The sequence below is a fragment of the Chionomys nivalis genome, chromosome 8 (assembly GCF_950005125.1).
Source record: "Chionomys nivalis chromosome 8, mChiNiv1.1, whole genome shotgun sequence".
In the NCBI taxonomy this organism is placed as follows: domain Eukaryota; kingdom Metazoa; phylum Chordata; class Mammalia; order Rodentia; family Cricetidae; genus Chionomys; species Chionomys nivalis.
In genome coordinates, this window is record NC_080093.1 from 23,458,056 (window position 1) to 23,480,776 (window position 22,721).

Consider the following 22,721-nt stretch of genomic DNA (forward strand, 5'->3'; position numbering starts at 1 on the left):
TTTTTTAGGGACACCTAGGTTTTATAAAATGTCAAAATCATTTCTATAGTTAGATAATAAATTCAGTTTTTTTTTTGTCAAGTATAATGATTGTCTCTAAACTTTAGAGTAAATGAACTGCCTTTTAAACCCTGCTTGTGAGTTCTTCCAGGAACAGCCAGTCTAACAAGATGAAGTTAAAGATGCTGTGGTCTTCTAACGCAGCGAACTTTAATACACTTTTTGAAAAAAGATAAAAGGAAAAATAATCCCAAACTTTTAAACTTTTATATTATAAAATACGCCAAGATTGAGTTGCACTTTGTTATTTCTTAGGGCTGTATGTTTTATTTCTATGGCGCACTCTGGAATCCAGAAAGCATTAGCTTATGAAATATTTTGCTGGAAAACATAGAGCACCTGTGTTCACATCTTAAAAATGAAGTGTGAACACACAGTGCTCTTGTCAGATTTCTAACACCAGTCATGTCCCCTAGTTTCCCCACCCCTCAGAAGTGAACTTGTTTCAAAGCAACCAACTGACATATTCCACAGTTTTCTTTTCCAACTATGTATTTTACAAGATCTAAAATGTTACTCATGTAATAAGGTAACAGAGGACCTGACTTTCAGGCTAATTTTAAAATGAATGGAAGATGGAACCAAATTGCCAACATCAAGTACACCATCATGGTTCTCACTTCTGGTACACCCACCTTTAATGCACTCACAGTTAAAACAACAATCCCACTTCTCCTGTTTACTACAGTAACTTAATAAACTACCCCAAATCACTAATTTTGGTTAGAATATTTATCTACTACATGGCATTTATTTTGTTTTGTGCATATGGTTTGGAAATGTGCTGTGCAGCTAACAATCTGGATAAGTAATTTGAGATTTTGGAAATCCATAAATGAGCGAATATTACCTAACATCTTAGTATTTAAAACCATCATACATAACCCTCTGCATGCCACAACACACACCTAAGGACAACTTGGAAGAAACGATACTTTCATAGAACGGCGTCAACAATGCAATGATGCACACAACATGGGCCAGACAACTAATGGAGTTTTGTAAAGCAACACCCACTTCCCTAAGATAGTAACAGACGTCAACATATTCACACATTAATTTATTAGAAGTCAGTATGATCAGCTGCTCAGTTGTCCAAATCATATATGTTTTCAATGTGAAGGGCTAATATGCCTTCCTGTGCAATGGCAGAGACTACCCAGACATTTCAGGGTATCTCACACTGTAATGTGCTCTGGTCAAAAGATAACTGGGATTCTTCACAAAAGGACTTACACTCAAGAATGAGCTGGTATTTTGGTTTTTTTTTTTTTTTTTGGCTGTTTATTCTTTTTTACATAAAAGTTTACCAAGAATAGGACAGTGGTTCAGAAACCACTTTTCTAAATATATTCTTATACAAAATAATTTCAAGATATAATTATACTAGGTTCTTGTACAGTACTCTATTTTAACAAGAATAAAAGTATTAAGTATGTGAAAACTGCAACATCACAAGGATTGAGCCATTTTACTAGTGTAATTAACATTACAACAATCTTGCAACAGGCAAGCAAAATATTGAGAAAGCAGAGTCACGGCTGCACACCTAACCGAGTCCAGCCGTGCCTTGCACACTGTGAGACGAGACGAGTATCTTATGCAGATGGTCAGTAGCAGAAGGGCACTTGGATTGCTCCTAAGAGAAACAACATGAAGGAAACTGACAATTTCGAGACAGACGATGCCTTATGTGCATGCTGACAATCAGACTGTGTCTCTCGAGTCCACACACCGTCACTGTGCAATCTGTCGACGAGTAAACAAACAGTGCAGGGTTCCTTCCGTGCAGTCTGGGCCCCTCGGCCTACCCAAAATCAATTCTTGGTCGGTACTGCAATACCATAGGGTACGACTATAAAAAAGAAAGTATGAGTAAGACTGTGTTTACATGAGAAAAAGAGTTTATACAGAAAAGCTCTGAAGAACTTGGGATTATAATTTATACTGACTGATAATTGTAATTACAAAAGTTAAAATTTAGATTGTCATTTAAATTAGTATCGGTACCTCTCCCTCCCTTCCTCCTTTCCCTCCCCTCCCTTCCTGTGGAGGGCCTAGGGAGGACTATATGCTGCACCCCACCAGCAACTCTGTGGGCTGAGCATTTGAGCCTTGAATTCTCCCATGGCTACTGCTGGTGAAAACCCACTGAACCACACAAGAGTAAGAGACCCTATTCTGCGAATGGGTAAAACTGGAATTTCCACAATATTGCTAAAACATTTGATACCCCCTTCCTTTAGTATTTAAGATCTATTTTGAAATGGTCTTTGGCAGTATTGAAGACATGTACCTAACTGTTACATGGAATGGTGACTGCCTCCGTTCAATATGATATAGTGTTCACAGCTATTGGATGATGTAACTAAAAGCTTTCATTGTCCTTGGTGCTGTTCTCGGTACAAAGGCTCTGGCACCCAGGTACCCAACACAGTCCTGGGGAGAGAAGGACCTCTTGCAGATGGAGGTAAGGGCCACTCTCTCTCTCCGCCTGCTTCATCACCATAGAGAACCAAATCATTAGAAAGCAGTCTGCAGAACTGACAATTTTCCTGTTTTAAAACTGGCAGGTTTTCACTTTTTAGTGAGATTCAACGAGCTAACTATCAAAGAATCAAGAAAAGGATGAGGTGGCCACTGACCCATGTTCTGTTACCTCAGGATAGGTAGGTGCAAAGCCTTCAGTAGAGAGCACTGTATTCTTTAATACAGAAAAAAAGGGCAGACTGAGATTCTGCAATCCTGAGATGCCCTTCCAGAGCTTACATGAATGTCACACACAGAGACTCAATGCTGCTATGTCCTAAGAGCAGCGAGGACAGGACAAGGGAGTGGGGAAGATGCCATGGGCCTTGTTCTCAGCTGAAGACTAAGCAAGTGCTGTTTCTGATTTAATGGGCTGGCATACACATCTCAGATTTGCAAGGTTCCAACAGTCTTAGCCTTACTCTGCTTTTTAATTCTGTTTACTTGTACTCACCTTAGGTTTTACTCTGGTCTTACAGAACCAGCTTATAACCAGGTAGTTGAGCACAAAGTTCTCTATTTCTGAAGCCGTCAGATTTCTGAGACCACTGACACAGTCACCTTATCTAATTTTATTAAGCCCAATTCTATTCCTCTCCACCCCCAGCTCACCCTTATTACAGTCTTTCCAACTTTACTTTCTATTCCTGATTGACTCCTGCAATTAAAATTTACCCGTTTTAGAATATGTTCATTATATAGAGTCCAGCAACAATTCTATTGGAGGTGAAAAAGAGACATAGAAGTAAAATAGCTTGGTTGTCAATGGCTGACATTTTCTGTTTGGGGCTAAGATTCCTTTTTTTTTCTCTCTCCACTCCCCCAAAACTTGTGTTTGTTCTGTGGACACATGAAGTCTAATAATTTTACTGAAATGTGCAAATTGCTGACATTTCTTTCCCCTTTTAATTTGGCAATTTAACAAACATAAAATATCATTTTTACATTATTTCTTGACTTCTAAAAAGTTAATTACATCTATATTTTGTCAATTATATTTCCTTTCTATAGCTTGTCCAATCATGGAAAGTTTCTTCTTACAGATATATAGTAGTTGTTATGTCTAATGTCATTAATCCATTTCCTGTCAGATACTGCAAAATTAGATTTCTGCCTTGTACTTTTCAATATTAATAGTTAAGTCATGATTTGTCCCCTTTAATTTTCAAAGGTAAAGTGTGAAAGATTGTCTCTGCTAAAAAATCATTTACCTATGCTTTTTCTTCACCTTTTATATTACAATTTTTAACATTTATTGTTTTGATCCATCAAGAGTGTGTATCTGTGTATAATATGAGACTTGAGTTGAAGTGCCTTGCTGTGATCTTAGTGCAATTAACCAAGAGTCCCAGATCTGCATCCGACCTCCAACACTGCGGTCTTTGAATGTGCCATTTCCAACATCCCCTCTACTGCCTGCTCCAATGCCAGGGAGGGCTTCCTTGGAGATCCTGACTGGCGAGACACACCTGTTCCTCAAGGCCACTGTGTGTTCTCCTGGCTTTAAGTGTTCTGTATTTATACTCACATGGCTATGTCTTCCTCACGATCGAAACCTACCGAGTTTAGGATTTTTTTTATTTGATTATCTTACTGCACAAAATATTCCCATGTGTGTGTGTGTGTGTGTGTCTGGGGAGGTGCATGTTCATCTCTCTCTGTGTACGCACATTTGTGGAGGCTAAAAGTTATCATGAGAATGGCTCCTCTAGGACTGTCATTCACCTGGAGCTAGCCAGCTAGGTAAGACTTGCTGGCTAGGGAGCCACAAGAATCCACCTGTTTCTGCCTCCAGAGGACGGGGATTAAATATATACCTGTCCAGTTTTATATGGGTTCTGGGATTGAATATAAATCTTCACGCCTGCAAAACAAATATGTTACCAAGACATCTATATCTACTTAGTTTCCCTTGGACACTAATTTTTTTTTGTTCTAATTGTTCTGAGTGAAAAGTTGTGTCTGATGTGTATATTTATAGCCCCAGAGCTAGAAGAATACCCCCAAGCATACTTACAATGCTCAACAGCTATTTTTAAAGGAACATTTCTGCCTCAGCCCTTGGAACCACTGCAATCGGAGGCTCCTGGACAAGAGCTTATCCGGGAGCAGTTCTCTCTTCTCATGCATGTGTAGATCAGCACCTGACTTGAGCTCTCAGTGTTCTAATGCACTGTTGCATGCAGGTGGCAGTGACCATGTCCCATTCACGACTTACCTGAAACTGTGACTGACCAGAAACACCTAGTTCCTGATTTGCATGAGTTTAACTTTGTTCAGTTAAACAAGATATTGTAAAAGTATGCAGAGTTACATTTAACTTCCTAATCTGACTTCGTGCACAGCATGACATCTAAGATGCCATTTAAAGTCTGTGTGTGAAACGAACTCGGGATATTCATGAGTAGCTCTTTGTTTTGAGGAAATATATATTGACTAAAAAATTCTGTAATCACCTGTCCTTATACTTAATTTATTTTTAAGTTTTATTAAAAAAAAAACCCTAAGATACATACAAGGAGACAAAGAGGAGACAGAAAATGTGAAATATTAATTGGTAAATCTAGGTAAAAGATTTCTTTGAAGTAATTACTTCAGTTTTCAATTTTCAAACTTCAAACTAAGTAGTATGAAAATGAGTACTAACCTTGGATTTTATCAAATGTCTTTTCAGCATTTACTGATTTTCATTTTCGAGTATCATGAGATATACTAGCTTGTTATTTGTCTTTGTCTCTATAATATTAAGCTATTCTTGCATTTCTGATAAAAATTCTACCAGGCCTTGGTTTTATCTCTTTAGTACATTTTTGTACATTATTTAGTAACATCTTTGCACTTATATTCAAAGTGAGATTTGGTTCTAGTTTTCAAAAGATTTTATTTTAATTTTTAAACTAGGTTTATATGTATGGGTCTGTGATTATGTAAATACAGGTTCCAAACTGTCCAGGGAGGGGTCCATTCCCTGGAGCCACCTGATGGGTACTAGGAACTTAACGCTGGTCCTCTGCAAGACAAACATGCATGCTTAATGCCTGTGCCACCTTGCTTGGTACTAGTCTCACTGTATTCACTGTCAAGTTTTACTGTCATATTGACGCTCCCTTAATGAAATGATTTTGGGAAAATTTAAATGCAAGATTTAATTTTCTTACAAGATTGTTATCCACAATGAAGCGTTGAGGAAAAGGAAGTGACTGTGTGGGTGAAGATTTATCTTATCCGATGTACTTCTACACTTAGCATCAGAGCTAAAGAGCAACTTCATCTCTCAGGAGACCGACAGCAAAATGAAGACAGACGTGGAAGTGATGGACCATGGGTTATAATACAGACAGGGTTATCACCATGACTTATCACCCCTGCCATTTGGAGTTTATCAATCTCACTACATCAACTAAACTGTTTGCTCAGCCCTGGTGCTCATCTGCACAAAGAAAGAACAGCTTCCTTTCTGGGTGGCTTGCTCTTAGCCCATTTAGAAGTATGTCAGGTTACTCCATGATGGAGGTAGGTCACTGGTTAATTAATAAAGAAACTGCTTGGCCTGATAGGTTAGAACGTAGGTGGGTGGAGTAAACAGAACAGAATGCTGGGAGGAAGAGGAAGTTAGGCAATCGCCATGCCGCTCTCCTCTCCAGGGCAGACGTGATGAAGCTCCGACCCAGGATGGACATAGGCTAGAATCTTCCTGGTAAGCGCACCTCGTGGTGCTACACACATTAATAGAAACGGCCAAGCAGGGTTTATACGAATACAGTTTGTGTGTTGTTATTTAGGGGCATAAGCTAGCCAGGCAGCCAGGAGCCATGCTGCAGGAACACAGCCCACAGCTCCTACTACAACTCCATTCCTAAAACAAATATGTATCAAAAAGCTCATATTTTAATGAATTGAGATTCCCATAATCACAGCATTAACCAAAAGAGCAAAATTCTAGATATGCTGCTCATTAAAGTTTCTGGTTAGTGACTTTACAAGTATTCTTTTAAGACACAATATAAACTAATTTGTCTCAACCTTAAAACTAGCAACACTGAAGTTTGCTAGTTTTTGACTACTGGAACCAGACTGATGATTTTCTTAATTACTGGGGAAAAGGACAATGGATTATTTTAAAGAAATACTAAAACTCATCCATGAGATTAAGACTGACCATGTTATCTCTGCATTTAGTAATATAATATTTATGTCTTACTGTATTGTATACTCTTCTGTTTTCCATTTAAAAATATTTACCTTTAAATATATGTATGTGTGCGGGCATGTGCATATTAGTGAGGGTCTCAGATGCCCTAGAACCAGAGTTTAGGTAGTTATAAGCCACCTGATGTAGGCTCTGGAAATCAAAACTGGTTTTGAACTACTGAGTCATCTCTCCAGCCTGTTCCCCAAATTTCTAAAATGTGTTTTTATTAGACAAAAAAGTTTTTCTTAGACACAAGTTTAAACTCCTGTGTGTTACAAGTGAACTCATATTCCTCTGTGGTAGCCAGAGCAGCAGTTAGGTGGGCCCGGCAGCCAGGTCACAATTAAGAGTTAGCTCTAGCCCTATTTAGAGTCACTCAATTTGACATTTCATCTCAATATAGGACAGATTAGAGATTTCTCAGGGGATGAAATAAATGATTATTAAAAATTCTTGATTCATAAATAATAGCTGTTACACACAATTTTCATTTTTAGTTCAGTAAAATGATTAATTCGGGAGAAATAAAATAATGGGAAACTTGTTATTTAAGTTTGGAAAGACTTTAAAAATTGCTCTTACAAAGTGACAAGTCTGAGAACTTGAGTTTGGGATGGGAGTGGTAAGCACAGGGCACTGTGATGGTCATGTGTACTGCCATGAGTGCCTCTTACCTGATATAAAGTGCCATCCTGAGAGCAGACTTGCGAGGTTGAGCAGTTCAGACAGCAAAACTGCGGAGGAGATGAACTCATCAGATAAGAGGCATCCACAACGGGACACATTTAATACTTGTTATTTAAAGTAGTTTAATGTCAAAAGTAAGTGCCAACATGAGAAATTTAAATAAACATTGAGGAATGGTGTGGTTTTTTTTTTTGGAGGGGAAATATTTAGTAACCTGGTGATTGGTACATTTTAGTGTTAAGTAATTTTAACATTTATCTATGCAGGTTTTTAATAATTTGTTTGTTTTTAATATTCTAAACCTACCAAGATGGTATCCTACCCCTTTCATTTCATTTTCAAATACTCGTTTTGAGGCATACCCATCTCTTAGTACAGAGGGTACCATCATTTTTCTTCTCTTAGTACAGAGTGGGTACCATCTTTCTCCCACCTGTTCCTGAGATTGATCTCTCCTATGCCTCTTCTTCAGCTACTCTGAGAACATTACTTAAGATCAGAACTCTGAGGGGCAGGGAACGCCATCAACCTCTGAGGGACTGAGGCATTGCCCTTTTACTTTCATACTGCTTAGGTTAGATTCTTAATCCCCATGCCTGTTTTAACAGTACTGATGAGCTCCTTGAATCTGTTTGATGCGCAGGTTTGCAGTCTTAATGGTTATGCAACTAACTTCTAAGTTATGCACATATGTAACAGTACATTCTTCCAAATGGAAAAAATTAAATGTAAAAAAAAAGCTGAAAAATTAAATTTAAATTAATCAGGAAAAGTTTAACTTCCCAAAGCCGACTTTGTAAGATAATAAATGTCCCCAGTTTTCTGGAGCTGGTCCTTTATTATGCACCATGCTCATCGTCATGCTCTCAGGACAGCCTCCATCCCTGTCCTTTTCTGGCTCAGGAAGTCCTCAAGCTCTAACCTAACACATTTGTCTGACTGTGCAAGCTGCAAAAATCATTCAGTAAGAATAGAGAGTTAAGATATAAGTGATTTCTTGAATTTTTCCTATTAATCTCTTTGGTATCAGTTAAAACAGATGTTTTTTCCCCCTAAAACTGCCAGAAATTGCAAATCAAGCGATGAGAGGCAGGCATGGTGCTGAAGCGGCGGAGGCTGCAGGAAGAGCATTTGGGCAAAGGTAGCTAGTCTAGCCAGACAGCAAGCAGGAACACCGGTCTGGTCCGGTCCGTCATGGAAGCTGAAGATGAACAGACAAATGTTGACAGTAGCTCTCACGGAGTGGAGGGAGAGTGGATGAAGATCACAACATAGTTTAACCGAGACGAGACACTGTTACTTTTTTACATTTATTAGACTAGGCATTCTGCTAAACATTTTAGCACATAATATTAATTCTTGCTAAATTTTCCTACACAGGTACTGTCACAATTTTAAGGATTCTAAGAACTGAGGAAAAATTGGGAGGCAGAACACAACTGGGAGAAAAAGAAAGCTTCAGCATACACAGCAAAAAGTGTTCAGAACACAAAAGCAGTTCCCAGAAGCCAACCAGAAGGCGACAAACTCATGATTAAAAGGGCAATAATATGAACACTCACAAAGATGTTATGTTGCTAATTTGAGCACCAAGAAGTCAGAAAATGGGCTTCTTGTACATTACTGGTACAACTAGAACTTGTGAAACCTTTCTCTAAGAACTGACAATCTCTCACACTGTGAAACTTAGTTCACTGAAAACCTAGCAATCTAGGCAATGGATATGCTTGTTCATTTGCAGAAATACATGCCTTGTACTATATACAGCACTGCTTGAAATGCTAAAACTAAAACTCCTAATGCCCACCAAAATAGTTAATTAAATTATACTAGTACTGCAAACTGAATTATATCAATATTTTGAGAAATAACTTCAAATTCAAAATGCAATGGTTTTCCATAAGACATATCAAATGAAAATAAACTTGCTAGCAATATATATGATTCTAGTTACGTCTCAGAAAACTTATGACCACTGGCACTGGCATTAAGAAGAGAAATACTAGATTATTGGCAACATTAGACAACTGAGTAACCCCTGACTGAAACATGAATCTTTAAGCCTTCTAGAAATGACTCAGGGCCACCCCAAGCCTACTGAGCAGAACTGTACTTTGCCATCATCCCTAGAGCATTTGTGTTTGTACCAAGATTTCAGACGCACGACTGTTATCCTACTAGTCAGCAACAGATCAACCCCAACATTAAGAGTAGCAACTGCCAAACAAAAATACTGTTATGAACTATGAAAGTTATAGCAGCTGTTTGACCAGGTATTTGTTTTAATTTGTAAGGATAAAGATAATTTAAAATAATTCATCATGAGGAGAAGGGTAGAAGCCACTTAGGATCATCTTTTCTAATAAAACTAAAAACCTGAAACCTCAGAACTGTGTGGTCAGAAATGTAATTTCATAAAGACTAATTTAGTTGGCAGTCTGTTAGCAAAAGGCTTATATGAGTTAATCCTTTCATGCTTTGACATTAAAATAACTAGCAATGCTGAGCTTGATGGCCCATGCTTCTAATGAGGCAGAGGCAGGAGAATATTAGTCTGAGGTTAGCCTGTGCTACTGAGCTCCAGGTCAGCTTGAGCTAAATAGTAAAATCTTCATTCAAAACACAGTCCCTCACCCCAGGCACATACAAATGGACACCATGGGCAATTTTCAGGAGAGCACTTGTCACAGACAGGTGAGCCGTAGGAGAGGTGACCTTTAACCTGCAGTCTGGCCTATTCCCAATGATGAGTTCTAGCACTCACATGCTGAAATGCCCATGAACTAGCAAAGAAAGACAGAATTACTTTTTATTGCAGGACTGTTACTGTAGAATTGGAGTATTTGCTTCTAACAGTGCAGACTTACCCTCTGCAGTGTATACCTGTACCTGAAACATTTCAGGCTTAAGGATCCCATGAAACCATAAAGCCTACAAACAAGGCAGATTTTATTTATGTGATGAACCCTAAAGTAGTCTGATGTCTTCTTCAAGGACACACCACTAGCAAGAGACTCACACTAGAATGTAAATTTTCTTCCCAGTCTTGAGAACATTTTTGCCAGTGACTAGACTACTGAGCCTCACAGAGAAGATCCATGCAAAAACCAGACAGGAAAACAACAAAAATCTTGATTTAAGAACTTAGATGCTGGCCGGGCGGTGGTGGCACACGCCTTTAATCCCAGCACTTGGGAGGCAGAGGCAGGCGGGTCTCTGTGAGTTCGAGACCAGCCTGGTCTACAAGAGCTAGTTTCAGGACAGGCTCCAAAACCACAGAGAAACCCTGTCTCGAAAAACCAAAAAAAAAAAAAAAAAAAAAAGAACTTAGATGCTTCAATATTATCACATCATCACATTTTCTTCTAAAAAAGTAGACAAATATCTTAAGCACTGTATCGTACAAGGATTTTTGAGGCTTGCTAACAGTTCAACCCATGTTCCTTAAACGTCATGTCATTACTGAAACAGCCACCATCACTATTGGTAAACACTACATCATCTATACTGTGAGGTAACAACTCAACTGTGCGTTGTGTCTCATCAATAACATTTTCATAAGAAAACGCAATAAAACCTGGTAGAAACATTATAGTGTTAATGTACAACATACTGTACTATAAAAACATACTGCTTCATGGGTAAGCTTGGGTGTTAAGCAGCACAGCTTTCAACTCAATCTTAGGTGTATTTATGTATGCAGGTCAGGGGAATCTGTGGTAGCATTGTTCACAATAGTGCTCCTTACTCCCTGACAGGCTTGTAATACAGTACGCAGAGTGCCTCACACATTTCCCTAATGTTCCTGACTCAGGTGGACTCAAAGAGGTTTATTTATTTATTTATTTTTAGAACATAACCAAAAATACTTAAAACACACACACACAAACCAGTTTTGGGGGGAAGTTTCTCCTGTGAACAATTTCTCCCTCATCACTACGGCCAAAAGCACAACAATGTACTGCTGGATCAGAAACCTCTGCTAATGCAGTTATCCTTAGGTCCGACTTTATACTTTCAGTAATTATCAAATCCTACCCACCTCTTCTTTCCACCACAGCCCCAGTGCTATCAGGGCAGAAAAGAGTCTGTCTGAGCCCACTTCACTCACTCACATTTCTAGTAGACACAAGGATTTAGAAAGTACACGACACCTCTGCCCTCAGCCTAGCACGATCCTGGATGTATTTACTGCTGGACTTAAAAACTCACCTTCAAAATATTTAACATAGTCACTGATCTTGTATTTGGACCAAGTTTTAGGCGCTTGGGAATAAAGAGTTTCTTCTCTTTCCCAAATTAATTTCTTAAAGCTCCTTAATGATACTATTAAATTTAAACTACATAATAATATATAACTAAATATACACATAGGTAAATATAAAAGCAATTTACATTTTCTCCTCTTAGTCGCCATCTTGTCATATAGATGAATTCCATAGTATGATCCTTCCCCATAATTTCACCATTGCACAGCACGTCCAACTTTAAAAAGAATAATTAAAATAGATCAGTCCAAAGAAAAACTGAATTCATACTTTTATGTATTTTCAAATTTTAAAAGATTCAATTAGTTATACCAACATAAAAGTACCAGTTATAAAACACTGACTTTTTTTTATTAAAACCACTCTCCCACAGAATGACAATAGTACAGATCTAACTAGATAAAACATCATTTATCTTGAGCTACACAACCACATCTCATGTTGATACACTTTACAAATACAATACCAACCATCTTAATTCATGTTTCTGCAATCCTACATGTTTTATTATATAAACATGGGATTACTCTTACTGAATGAGAAGAGTGTAGCAAGTGCATAGAAACGTGTAGAGTGCAGACATGTAGCAAACTCATTCTAAATTCACTACTTGAAATCCTCTGAAGTTCCTGGGATGTAAAGGAGTTTCACTTTCTCCTCAGCGGTGTGTGTGTGTGTAAGAGATGGGGAATATGAGGCATTACACCTGTGCTCTGGGCTATCATGGGATCAAAGAGATGGGGCATTACACCTGCAGCACAGACCTGTGCTCCAGACTATCTGGCCTCTCGGGTGTACTTGTTGATCCTCTTCTCACCCTGTACGAAATATCATAACAAAGTGTATGTACAAAACCTCCCCCTCCTGTTTGAGGCTGTAGGAAACCAAGCTTCGAAAGGCTACAAGAACCTTGTGTGTGGTTTATAATTCAACAAAGAATATATAATCTGTGTTCATCAAAGATCCTATAAGAGATATCTCAGTCCTTTAGTTTCTAATGAAAGAAACTGGTGGGTTGGAGAGATGGCTCAGAGGTTAAGAGTACTGACTGCTCTTCCAGAAGTCTTGAGTTCAATTCCCAGCAACCACATGGTGGCTCACAGCCAACTGTAATGAGATCTGGTGCCCTCTTCTGGCCAGCAAGCATACATACAGGCAGACTATTGTATACATAATAAATAAATAAATCTTAAAAAAAAAAACTGGTTAAGATTTTATTTCAAGTGTGGAGGGGAAAGTAGTCTTAAACAAATCTGTATCTATCTAAACAAAGGCTACAATTTTTAACTTGAAGACTAACACAAAATTTAGTCCCAATTATATTAGATATATGAACTAAATTATCGATATTTTAATGATTTGTGGTGATATATAAATTTTGAAAATTTTCAGTTATTGTATTAATTCTTAAAAGAACAAAGTAGGCACTTCTCTTATCCTGTCTGTAAAACAAATTCCTAAGCAAAGATGTAAAGGTGCAATTACTAACCAGGTAGGCTGTACCCACAGTCATCAACTCAAGTGCCCTGTACCAATTAGTGACGCTGCTATGGACGTTTAAGACATTTCATTAAATCACAGCGCTATATGCTGGGCAGCAAAAAAAGTATAAGACCAATCTATGTCTTAAAGGAAGCAAAGGACAAGTTCTTTGATTGGGATAGATAAGGAATTATTTAAAAATTAAGATCATAGTTCATGGCAGAAGACAGAGAATAGTTTTCTTAGCTCTAGTAACTTCCTGAAGATAAGAAAATTAACTCTCGGGGCCAGCCTGGTCTATAAGAGCTAGTTCCAGGTCAGGCTCCAAAGCCACAGAGAAACCCTGTCTCGAAAAACCAAAAAAAGAAAAACTCAGCAAACCAGACTTTAGAGAAGTAAAACTATATATGGTATTTTGCGTGAAGAAAAAAAAAACAGATAAGCAATACAGTAAGAAAATTTCATTGTATACTTTTCACTATAGCTATCTATAAATTGTTACCTTTTATGTTTACAAATGACTTATTTTTATTTTATGTGCATTGGTGTTTTGCTTGTGTGAGGATGTCAGATCTTAGAGTTACAGACAGTTGTGAGCTGGACTGGGAATTGAACCTGGGTCCTCTGGAAAAGAGTCAGTGCTCTTAACTGCAGTGTAATCTCTCTAGCCCATGTCTGGAAGTTTTTAAAAGCCACAGAACCAAACTAATAAAAAAAAAAATGTAACCTCGACTAGTCATTACCACGTCAGACATTTCCATTGGGTTCAAGATCAGATGCTTCCTCAGACTCCTTCCTGTCAAGGTCTGTGCTTAAATCCCATCACATTTCAGTTCTCTTTTAAGAAGAGACCTATTAAAGGGACTTACAGTCTCATAAGAAGTCACACATCTTAATAGAGTGAGCCTGTATTTTGGTCCCTGCTCTAGATCACCACTGGAGGATAGGGAGCCTGCCCATACTTCAGATCCACTCCTGTTTGCCTCCTGAGATTTGTGCTTTGTCCTCCAAGGCTCAGGGGGACATCAAAGAAAGACTTTAAGAGTCGGAGGATGGGGAGATGGGCAGCAAAAAGGGCTCTTCGGGACATGACATAGCCTCCGCACTAACAGACTTCTTGCAGCTAGTTAACCACACAAGACCTGCACGAGGCTGGGCAGAGCATCATCTCATCACAGATGGGAGAGGAGTCCACGAAGCCCGATCCTATGCTGGGGAACTATCGGCAATTCATGGTTGCTTGGGGAAGGGGTCATGGTGTAGCTAGTATAAGATGTGTTTGTTCCAGTAAATAACCTCTTACTCAGGTTCAGGCAAAGAGTTCTTATTAAATTTAATGGAACACAAACAAAAAAAGGCACAAAAGTAGGAGTAAAGTGTACTAAGAAGGGTTCTAACCAGAGGGGTGATGAGAAAGGGGAGTGGGTAGGAAAGCAACTCAAATTTCCCAGATAAATGTATAAAGTGGTTAGGCAGTAAAACAATTTTAAAAAGTGACACATCTTAGAGCATGCTGACATTATAAAAAAGAAAGAACTCATTTGGCTAGGAGATTTATTTTGGGAGGATTTAATATAAGTTTGACAAATATCTCCTTTCGTTACAAATGCATTAATGTGATTTGTTTGGGATACGTTGTCATAAAATATTATATAAACATTATACTCTTTTATTATTCTATTTATCATTAAAATAAAAATTACCAGTCTCTACAAAAATTTTATATATTCTTATTTTACTTCTTTTGCTAGAATTTTACTAAAGATAAGAATCATTAAAACAACCACAATTAGGTATTATTTTACTTACCTCGTAAGAACTTGGAAGTTTTAGTTTTAAACTTAGAAACTTTTTAATAGTTCCTACAGTGACTCGTGTAGAACATCGAATGAATTTCTTCATGAGACCCTACAGGAAACAAATGACAAAATGAACGCTCTGATTTGCTTTGACTAAAGCCTTAGGCATTCTCAGGCACAGAGGCACATGTTTGTAATCCCAGCACTCAGAGGATGAGGCAGGATTTAAGTTTGACTTCCACCTGGGTTGCAAGTCTAGTTAAGACCACCCCAAAACAAACTGTACCAAACCAAAAACAAAGGCATGATTTTCACTATAAGCTTAAGGATTTTCAAAATGTAAAACAAAACCCAAAACTTTTAATTCTTTTAAGTAAAAATGTGAATTAGCAAAATTCTGTCAAGTAGACAATCTGTTTTTTTCTCAACGATTTTTTAAAATAAAGAAATAGTTTAAGAAAAAGGCCACAAAGATGTCAGTATTTTATTAAATGGCAGGGATACTTGTTTAACACAATGCAGAGCTGTAAATAACTGCAGAGTAGTACTTTCACAGAAGACTTGGGAGAACTCTGGACAGAGCAGAGGCATTGCTCTGCCCACAGCATGCCTCAGCACCTGCAGCTGTGCAGTGTGGGCTGTGGGTTGAGGAAAAGCTTTCCCTAGGCATGGGCCACTGCACTTCTCTATACATCACTAAGGACTGTATGCCTTCATGCGTCTCTTGTTTTACATGAAGATGGTGGTTCTGATTCAGTCTTAAGCTTGAGCAGAGCCCTCCGCCATCCAACCGCTCCTCACATCTCTGTCCAACCTTCTACAAGTCAATAACTCAGTAACGTCAAAATAGTTACGGCAACATTTTTAAGACAAGGCAGAACAATATTTCTAGAATTCTTAATTCAGTAAAGTCTGACACAAATCTAACAAAATTCCAATCTGTATTACGTGAAAGCTGAGTTGGAAAACTCAGAAAATAAATAACAAGCATTTTCTCTAGAAACACTTTATAACAACGCCAAATTAAACTGGCTCTGCTTTCTGGTTGCATGTACCTGAGAACTACTGTATAGACATCTAGAAAGGAAAGCCGCAGACACCATAGGAGGGTGCTGGGTAGAAGATAGGATGGTGGAGAGGAGTTAGAAGCTGGCCTTCTCACTATCTCCTTCCTGACATGTGGAAAATGGAAGCATTGTGCTACAGCCAGGGCTCACAGGAGACTACCGGGGGTAGGGGAGGTCCGCATCTAACCCTACCCTGCTCAGATGTCTAGAAAGGATCACTATTTTGGGAATATCTGCATATCTGAAGAAATACCACATGGAAAAAGACTGTTATGTTTCAAGAATGTTACCTTCTGTCCCCACTGCACAACACCTTCCCGTGTCCTGTTGTCCAACTCAGGTCAGAAAGGACAGAATTCAGAAATGTCCCCTCCTTCTAAGCTGTTTTCTCTGAGGCCACAGTGTGAGTGCCTGGGTCTGAAGTGCCCTGACTCAGCGACTTCAGAGGCAGAAGTCGACCAGCAGCTGTCAGAGGCTGCTGACATGAAGGGCCAGATCCTGTCTCCTTTGGCTTCTGAGGAGTTAAAAGACTAAATACAAGATCTTCAGCGGTCCCTCCTGAGCGCTCAGAGGGGCCTGCAGTTCTAGGATACAACTCAATGGTTCTTCAGTTTTGTGGAGCTTTATAAAAACAGAAAGTCAGTTTTGTGCTTTTTAAGCCCAAATGCTTTATGTTTTCCTCTCATTTCTTTAGTATTATGATTTATATCTCTACCAACCAGAGGAGAATTAACAAGTGTGACTTTAACTTCTTAAATAATTGGTCCTTTTTAAATTTAAATTAAATCATCCTTTAAGAGATAGTTTAATGTTCAGACACAGGGAAACAGGATGAGACATGAGCACTATGCAAAAATAAATTCTTCAAGGATTTGATCATAAGCACTCTGTAACACAATTTTATTTCAAAACCTACTATTTTATTAATGAAATATATTAGTGATGGCATTTGAGGCTTATAGAGTTTCAAATAAAAGTAAACAACAGAGATGGCACCAGTACTCTTCCAGAGGACCCAGGTTCAATTCCCAGCACCCACACGGCAGCTCACAACCACCTGTAACTGCAGGAGACAGCCTCTGATGGCCTCTGCTGGCACAAGGCATGCACATGGTGCATAGCATACACAGAGGGAAACACCTACACAGAAAACTTAGTTAAAAAAAAATAAAGATAATTAATAAAAAGGTTGGAGACACAGCTTGAATGAAATAACCAGTCTGAGTTGGCTGCTGCATTTAAAAAATTAGCCACTAGATGGTGGCATTGACTTGAGATGGTTGCAGCAGGATGACAAGGGCTGGGAGAGCAAGGTCTTGGTCACTCCCAGGTATGGGATTGTACAGGATGGCATTCAATTGCACTACATTAACAAAAAACTTGAAAGAAATCAATTTTGATGAGCTGGAAATTTCATCAAAAATTAACAGTGAAATTTGCTCACTCACCTTCACTACATTGTCCCCCGACTGCCCATTATTTCGTAAACAATCCAGACAGATAGCAATTTGTGGGTCACTTCTATGGTAGTCTTTATCATCTTGGTTTTCATCTCCTTCTTCATCTGCTTTAGATTTATCAACCTTTGAAATGTCATCTGTATAATTGAAACAAAGTCCATGTCACCCAGAGTTGAGAGTCAATAACAATATGGTACTCAAGGAAACAATAACCAACCTAAAATACTTCCTAACTGGTCTGAGGAATAATCAAGAATGCTAATACTTTTTAAAACCCTCTAGCATACTCAACAACGGAATATTCATCGAAAGCCATCAGAAACTTAGCAGTGTAAGATTTCTAGGTATATTGGAAAATCCAAATGAAAAGATTCTGGATTAATTATATTTGGTCATAAAAGACTGCAATTAGTGATTAGGCCACTTTAGAAGGCAAAGAGGATACCAAATACTTCCAAATTCAATAACAGATATGTTCGAATTAAATAACTTTCAAATTATATTTAAATTTCAAGCATTAACTTTCAAATTATAGTCTCTCTAAATTCTCTGAATTACAAATTGTTTATAAAACCAGCCAGAGAAAAATGAGAATTAGATTTTTAAAAACATGCTTTGTAGTCACAACATGTTAAAATTCCATTAAGAAAATATGAATGCTACACATAACAAAATTTATTTAAAATGTTACTTGCATGCAACTGTATTTATCGATGCATTTATGAATACCCTGAACAATGTTTCAGACATGCATTGCTAGGCCTGAGGCAACAACAACACGATTGAAGGACATGAAGTCTAAACAGGATATGCCTCCACAGGCTCCCGTGGGAGGTGATGAAACCTTTAGGAGGTAGAGCCTTGCTGGAGGAAGAGTGGGTCTTAAAGTTTTATTGCTCAGCCCCACTTCCTGTTCTCTTCTTTGTGACAATGGATTCAACGCGACTGAGTCCTCTGCTCTTGATCTCATGCTTTCCCTGCCATGATGTATTTTCCCTTGACATGTCAGCCACAGACTCAGCCACCTTTTTTCTCTTCCCATCCCCTGGTTGCTTCTTGTTAAGTATTTTATCACAGTAACAAGAAAGCAACACATACCAAGAGTCACCATTCTTAGCAGTATGGTGCCAGGGTACAGGAAAAGGCAAATAGAGGATGGGTAAGTAAATGAAATACGCGGCCACGCATGATTCAGGAAACTTTTCCAGATGAAATCTATCTACCTAAGTTAAATATGAAAGATCAGCTAGCCAATAATTACACTTAAAAAGTCTCTCTACCAATAAGAGGCTAAGTTGTTCAACACAGTAAAAGCCTTATCTTGTACCTTACCAAAGTGGGTATGCATATACCCATGTACACACACTGTCTATATGCATATGGAACCCATGTACACACACTGTCTATATGCATATGGAACCCATGCACACACACTGTCTTTTATGGGTATGCATATGGAACCCATGCACACACACTGTCTATATGCATATGGTACCCATGCACACACATTGTCTATATGCATATGGAACCCATGTATACACACTGTCTATATGCATATGGAACCCATGTACACACACTGTCTTTTATGACCCAAACATCCAGCTCAATGGAAAGTGCCCTCCCCAATCCAAATTAAAGACCAAATCCAAAAATATTTTGAAAAGGAGAAAATAGGAAAAGGGAGATAAAATTCTTAAACCAGGATAAACAAAATGTCTATTTTGTGTATAACCCTCACATACAAATCATAGCTTAAATCTATTCTATAATTCTGACAGCAATTCCATGTGCCCCTGTGTTAGTAAAAACTGGAATACTTTTTTAATATCAGGCTGTCTAAGTACATTCATTGTACACAGGTAAAACAAACATTTGGTTAGGTCATTTCACCATCTTTAATTTTACTGCTACAAAACAAAAATGAGGTGCAACAGTCCCTTGTACCTCATTCTACTCATCAAAACTACCAAAGCTCCCCAGCTGAGGGATTAGTTCTACAGTTAAGTAAACTACTAAAACCATTATCCCATTATAAATGACAAAGAGACCCAGCATTCCCTGGTCCATCTGAAATGGCAGTGATTTTATGAAATTTTGAGAATTCAATGGCTTTTTAAGAAAACCAAGGACAGGAGACAAAGTTCACAAATACAAAGGGCCACTTTGATGGTATTAAGACATCCTGAATGAAGCCTTGTGTTTAAAAACATGAAGAATGATATTACTTTATAATTTACAAATCCCTTTGTATGGATAATATACAAACGGTTCATTCTCAGTGATTTGCTGAAATCACTGTTACTGTGTGGAAATCTGTACATGTGCGTGTGTGTGCGCGTGTTTTATGCATGTGTTTATGGAGGCCAGGATTCAACCTTGGATGTTCTTCTCGGGTGCTATCCACTTCTCTGAGATGGTGTCTCTCCCTGGCCTGGAACTCACTGATTAGGTGGATTGGCTGTCAGCAAGCCCCAGAGACTGGCCTAGCTCTGCCTTCCTTGTGCCGACTTTTAAACATGGTGTGTTCCAGCGCACATGGGATGTCAAAGGACAGATCTCCAAGTCAGTCTCTCTGGTCACCTTGAAGGGCTGAACTTAGATATCATGTGTCTGTGCAAGCATCTCTATAATCCGCTGGCCCATGCCTCAGTCTTCCATGCAGTTCTGCGGATCAAACTCAGGTCCTCATGCTTTGGAGGCATGCTTTTTAGCCAATGAGTTCTCTCCAGGCCCACTTGAAATCATTAATTATTACCTAGGTCCCAGAGAAGAAACACGGACACTTGGCCTAGTGATGGGGACACCTTGATGAGCAGAGATACTTGTTGACAGGTCCAAGACCTAAGCCTGACCTGTCAGTGTTCCCTGTGTTCCTTCCACAGTCTCAGAGCACAGCAAACCCTGACTTGGCTCTTAGCCACATTTCATTTTTGTCTCCTATTAAAGTGCTTTTATAAATGAAGTAAAACTAAAATGCCCTCACAATTGAGGTGCACACTAAGATTATTTCAATGCCCTCACGGTTGAGGCATACACTAAGATTTTTTCTTCGAATATTTCTGGCCTGAAACTCCTGGTACAATCACCTAGTCAGTTCTCTCTTTTCTTTCTCCTCCCGAAGCCCGCTTTCCTCTCTCCAATTGCCTTCAACTGGAGTCACGCAGATGTGCATGATTTAGATACTATCTCATGAAGGGCTCCATGAGTCTTGCACAAGAGAATCGCAAGTGCAGAAAGACACTATTCCACCAATATAACAATGACATAAGCTTTCAAGAACACACATATAGAGTTACCTTGTCCATTTTCTTGAGGTTTATTTTTCTTCCAAAATTCCAATTCACGCTGAAGTTCTTCTAATTTGAAGGGAAAAAAAAAAGGAAACCATGGAGGATGAAATCTTTAACAGAAAAACTGATTTCACAAAAGAAAAGGGCAACTTACGTTCTCGTAGTCCAGGTACCAGCTTAAATATAATTTCCTCCAATGTATTATCCAACCTTCAGGGGTGGGGGATAAACAATAAAGATATCAAAATCCAATATGCAAATGGTTGAGATTTCTTACTTTTTACTTCCTACAGCAGTGCTGCCCTCACATGGAGCACTCCTACAGCACCAGTGCTGCCCTCACATGGAGCACTCCTACAGCAGTGCTGCCCTCACATGGAGCACTCCTACAGCACCAGTGCTGCCCTCACATGGAGCACTCCTACAGCAGTGCTGCCCTCACATGGAGCACTCCTACAGCAGTGCTGCCCTCACATGGAGCACTCCTACAGCACCAGTGCTGCCCTCACATGGAGCACTCCTACAGCAGTGCTGCCCTCACATGGAGCACTCCTACAGCACCAGTGCTGCCCTCACATGGAGCACTCCCACTGCACCAGTGCTGCCCTCACATGGAGCACTTCCCTTGGTGGTATACTAGTGGGGGGGGGATAGCCCCAAAGTCCCCAGCCTTCTCTACAGTTACACCCTCTGAACATGCCTTTGCCATTCTTCACTTGATCAAGATGTGGAGTCCACATTGATCAAGAATAGGGACTACCCTGGAAAATTGCTTGGACCTAAAGGACTGTGAGACAAAAAATACTAAGCTTGGACCCAGCCTAGGTCTTACGAGGCAATGCATTTCGGTTCTCGGTACAGCATCTAGGGGAGTGCTCACTGCCCTGCTGAGACAGCCGTAAATCACTGCACCAGCAGGCGGTCCACCCCAGCACAGGGCAGAACACAGCAGTTAACTGAGAGAGCAGGAATAAGTGAAGAAAGGCCAGAATGCTCACTAACCCATACCAATGGTGAGGAGGAAGGAATGCTTGCCATCTGAAGCATTAATTTAGAGGTGATTTGTCATGTAGCAATAGTTAATGCTCCCATTCTTCAAATCCTTAAAATGCTGGTTCTTTTCTAAAAATGAATGTTCTCCATTTCATTTTCTGAGAAATTTAGAGTTTGCCCATTCTAGCTCCACAGATGCAAACTTATCTATCTTGGCATTTTTCTGGTTTTCTTTTCCTGATAATAACCTTTTTCCTGGCTTTATTTCTTCAGCCCATCCTGCTGCTTCTACAACACCCGTTCTTACTTAATCTTCATCCTGTTTAACAGCATGACTCTCTACGGACATCAAACATCTAAAGGAGCAAAATCTTTTCCTTAACTTAAGTGTCTTTTAAAGCTATTTCTGGCCAGGCGGTGGTGGCGCACGCCTTTAATCCCAGCACTCGGGAGGCAGAGGCAGGCGGATCTCTGTGAGTTCGAGGCCAGCCTGGTCTACAAGAACTAGTTCCAGGACAGGCACCAAAGCTACAGAGAAACCCTGTCTCAAAAAACCAAAAAAAAAAAAAAAAAAAAGCTATTTCTGGAGCTGGAGAGATGGCTCAGCAGTTAAGAGTACTTGATGTTCTTGTAGTGGACTGGAGGTCAGTTCCAAGCACCCACACTGGATGGCTCACAACCGCCCCTAACTCTAGTTCCAAGGTTTAATGCCTTCTTCTGGACTCTGCACATACTGCTGTAGACACACTACACAGAGACAGACAGAGGCAGACACACACACACACACACACACACACACACACACACACTTGTTTTTAAATTGTCCTTCCACCTGAAAAAATTTGAAGAGGACAGTCTGTTATTTCTGTTACTTGCTGCTTTTACCTTCCCAAA

At 39.2% G+C, this 22,721-nt stretch overlaps 1 protein-coding gene across 4 annotated transcripts in view; it reads right to left on the reverse strand.

The window, feature by feature from the left end:
* Positions 1 to 1,321: 1,321 nt before the first annotated feature.
* The window catches only part of Pcgf5 (polycomb group ring finger 5), a 106,623-nt gene continuing 85,223 nt past the window's right edge, over positions 1,322 to 22,721 (reverse strand). For 3 of the 4 annotated variants that reach the window (XM_057778163.1, XM_057778164.1, XM_057778165.1), the window contains exons 4-10: positions 20,989 to 21,044; positions 20,841 to 20,900; positions 17,533 to 17,681; positions 15,028 to 15,126; positions 11,864 to 11,953; positions 7,456 to 7,515; positions 1,322 to 1,915 (exon numbers count right to left, since the gene is read on the reverse strand). In XM_057778163.1, coding sequence (XP_057634146.1) covers positions 1,868 to 1,915; positions 7,456 to 7,515; positions 11,864 to 11,953; positions 15,028 to 15,126; positions 17,533 to 17,681; positions 20,841 to 20,900; positions 20,989 to 21,044 — 562 coding nt within the window. In that variant the 3' untranslated portion in view covers positions 1,322 to 1,867. The remainder of the gene's footprint in view (positions 1,916 to 7,455; positions 7,516 to 11,863; positions 11,954 to 15,027; positions 15,127 to 17,532; positions 17,682 to 20,840; positions 20,901 to 20,988; positions 21,045 to 22,721) is intronic. The other variant, XM_057778166.1, reaches the window with a different exon arrangement.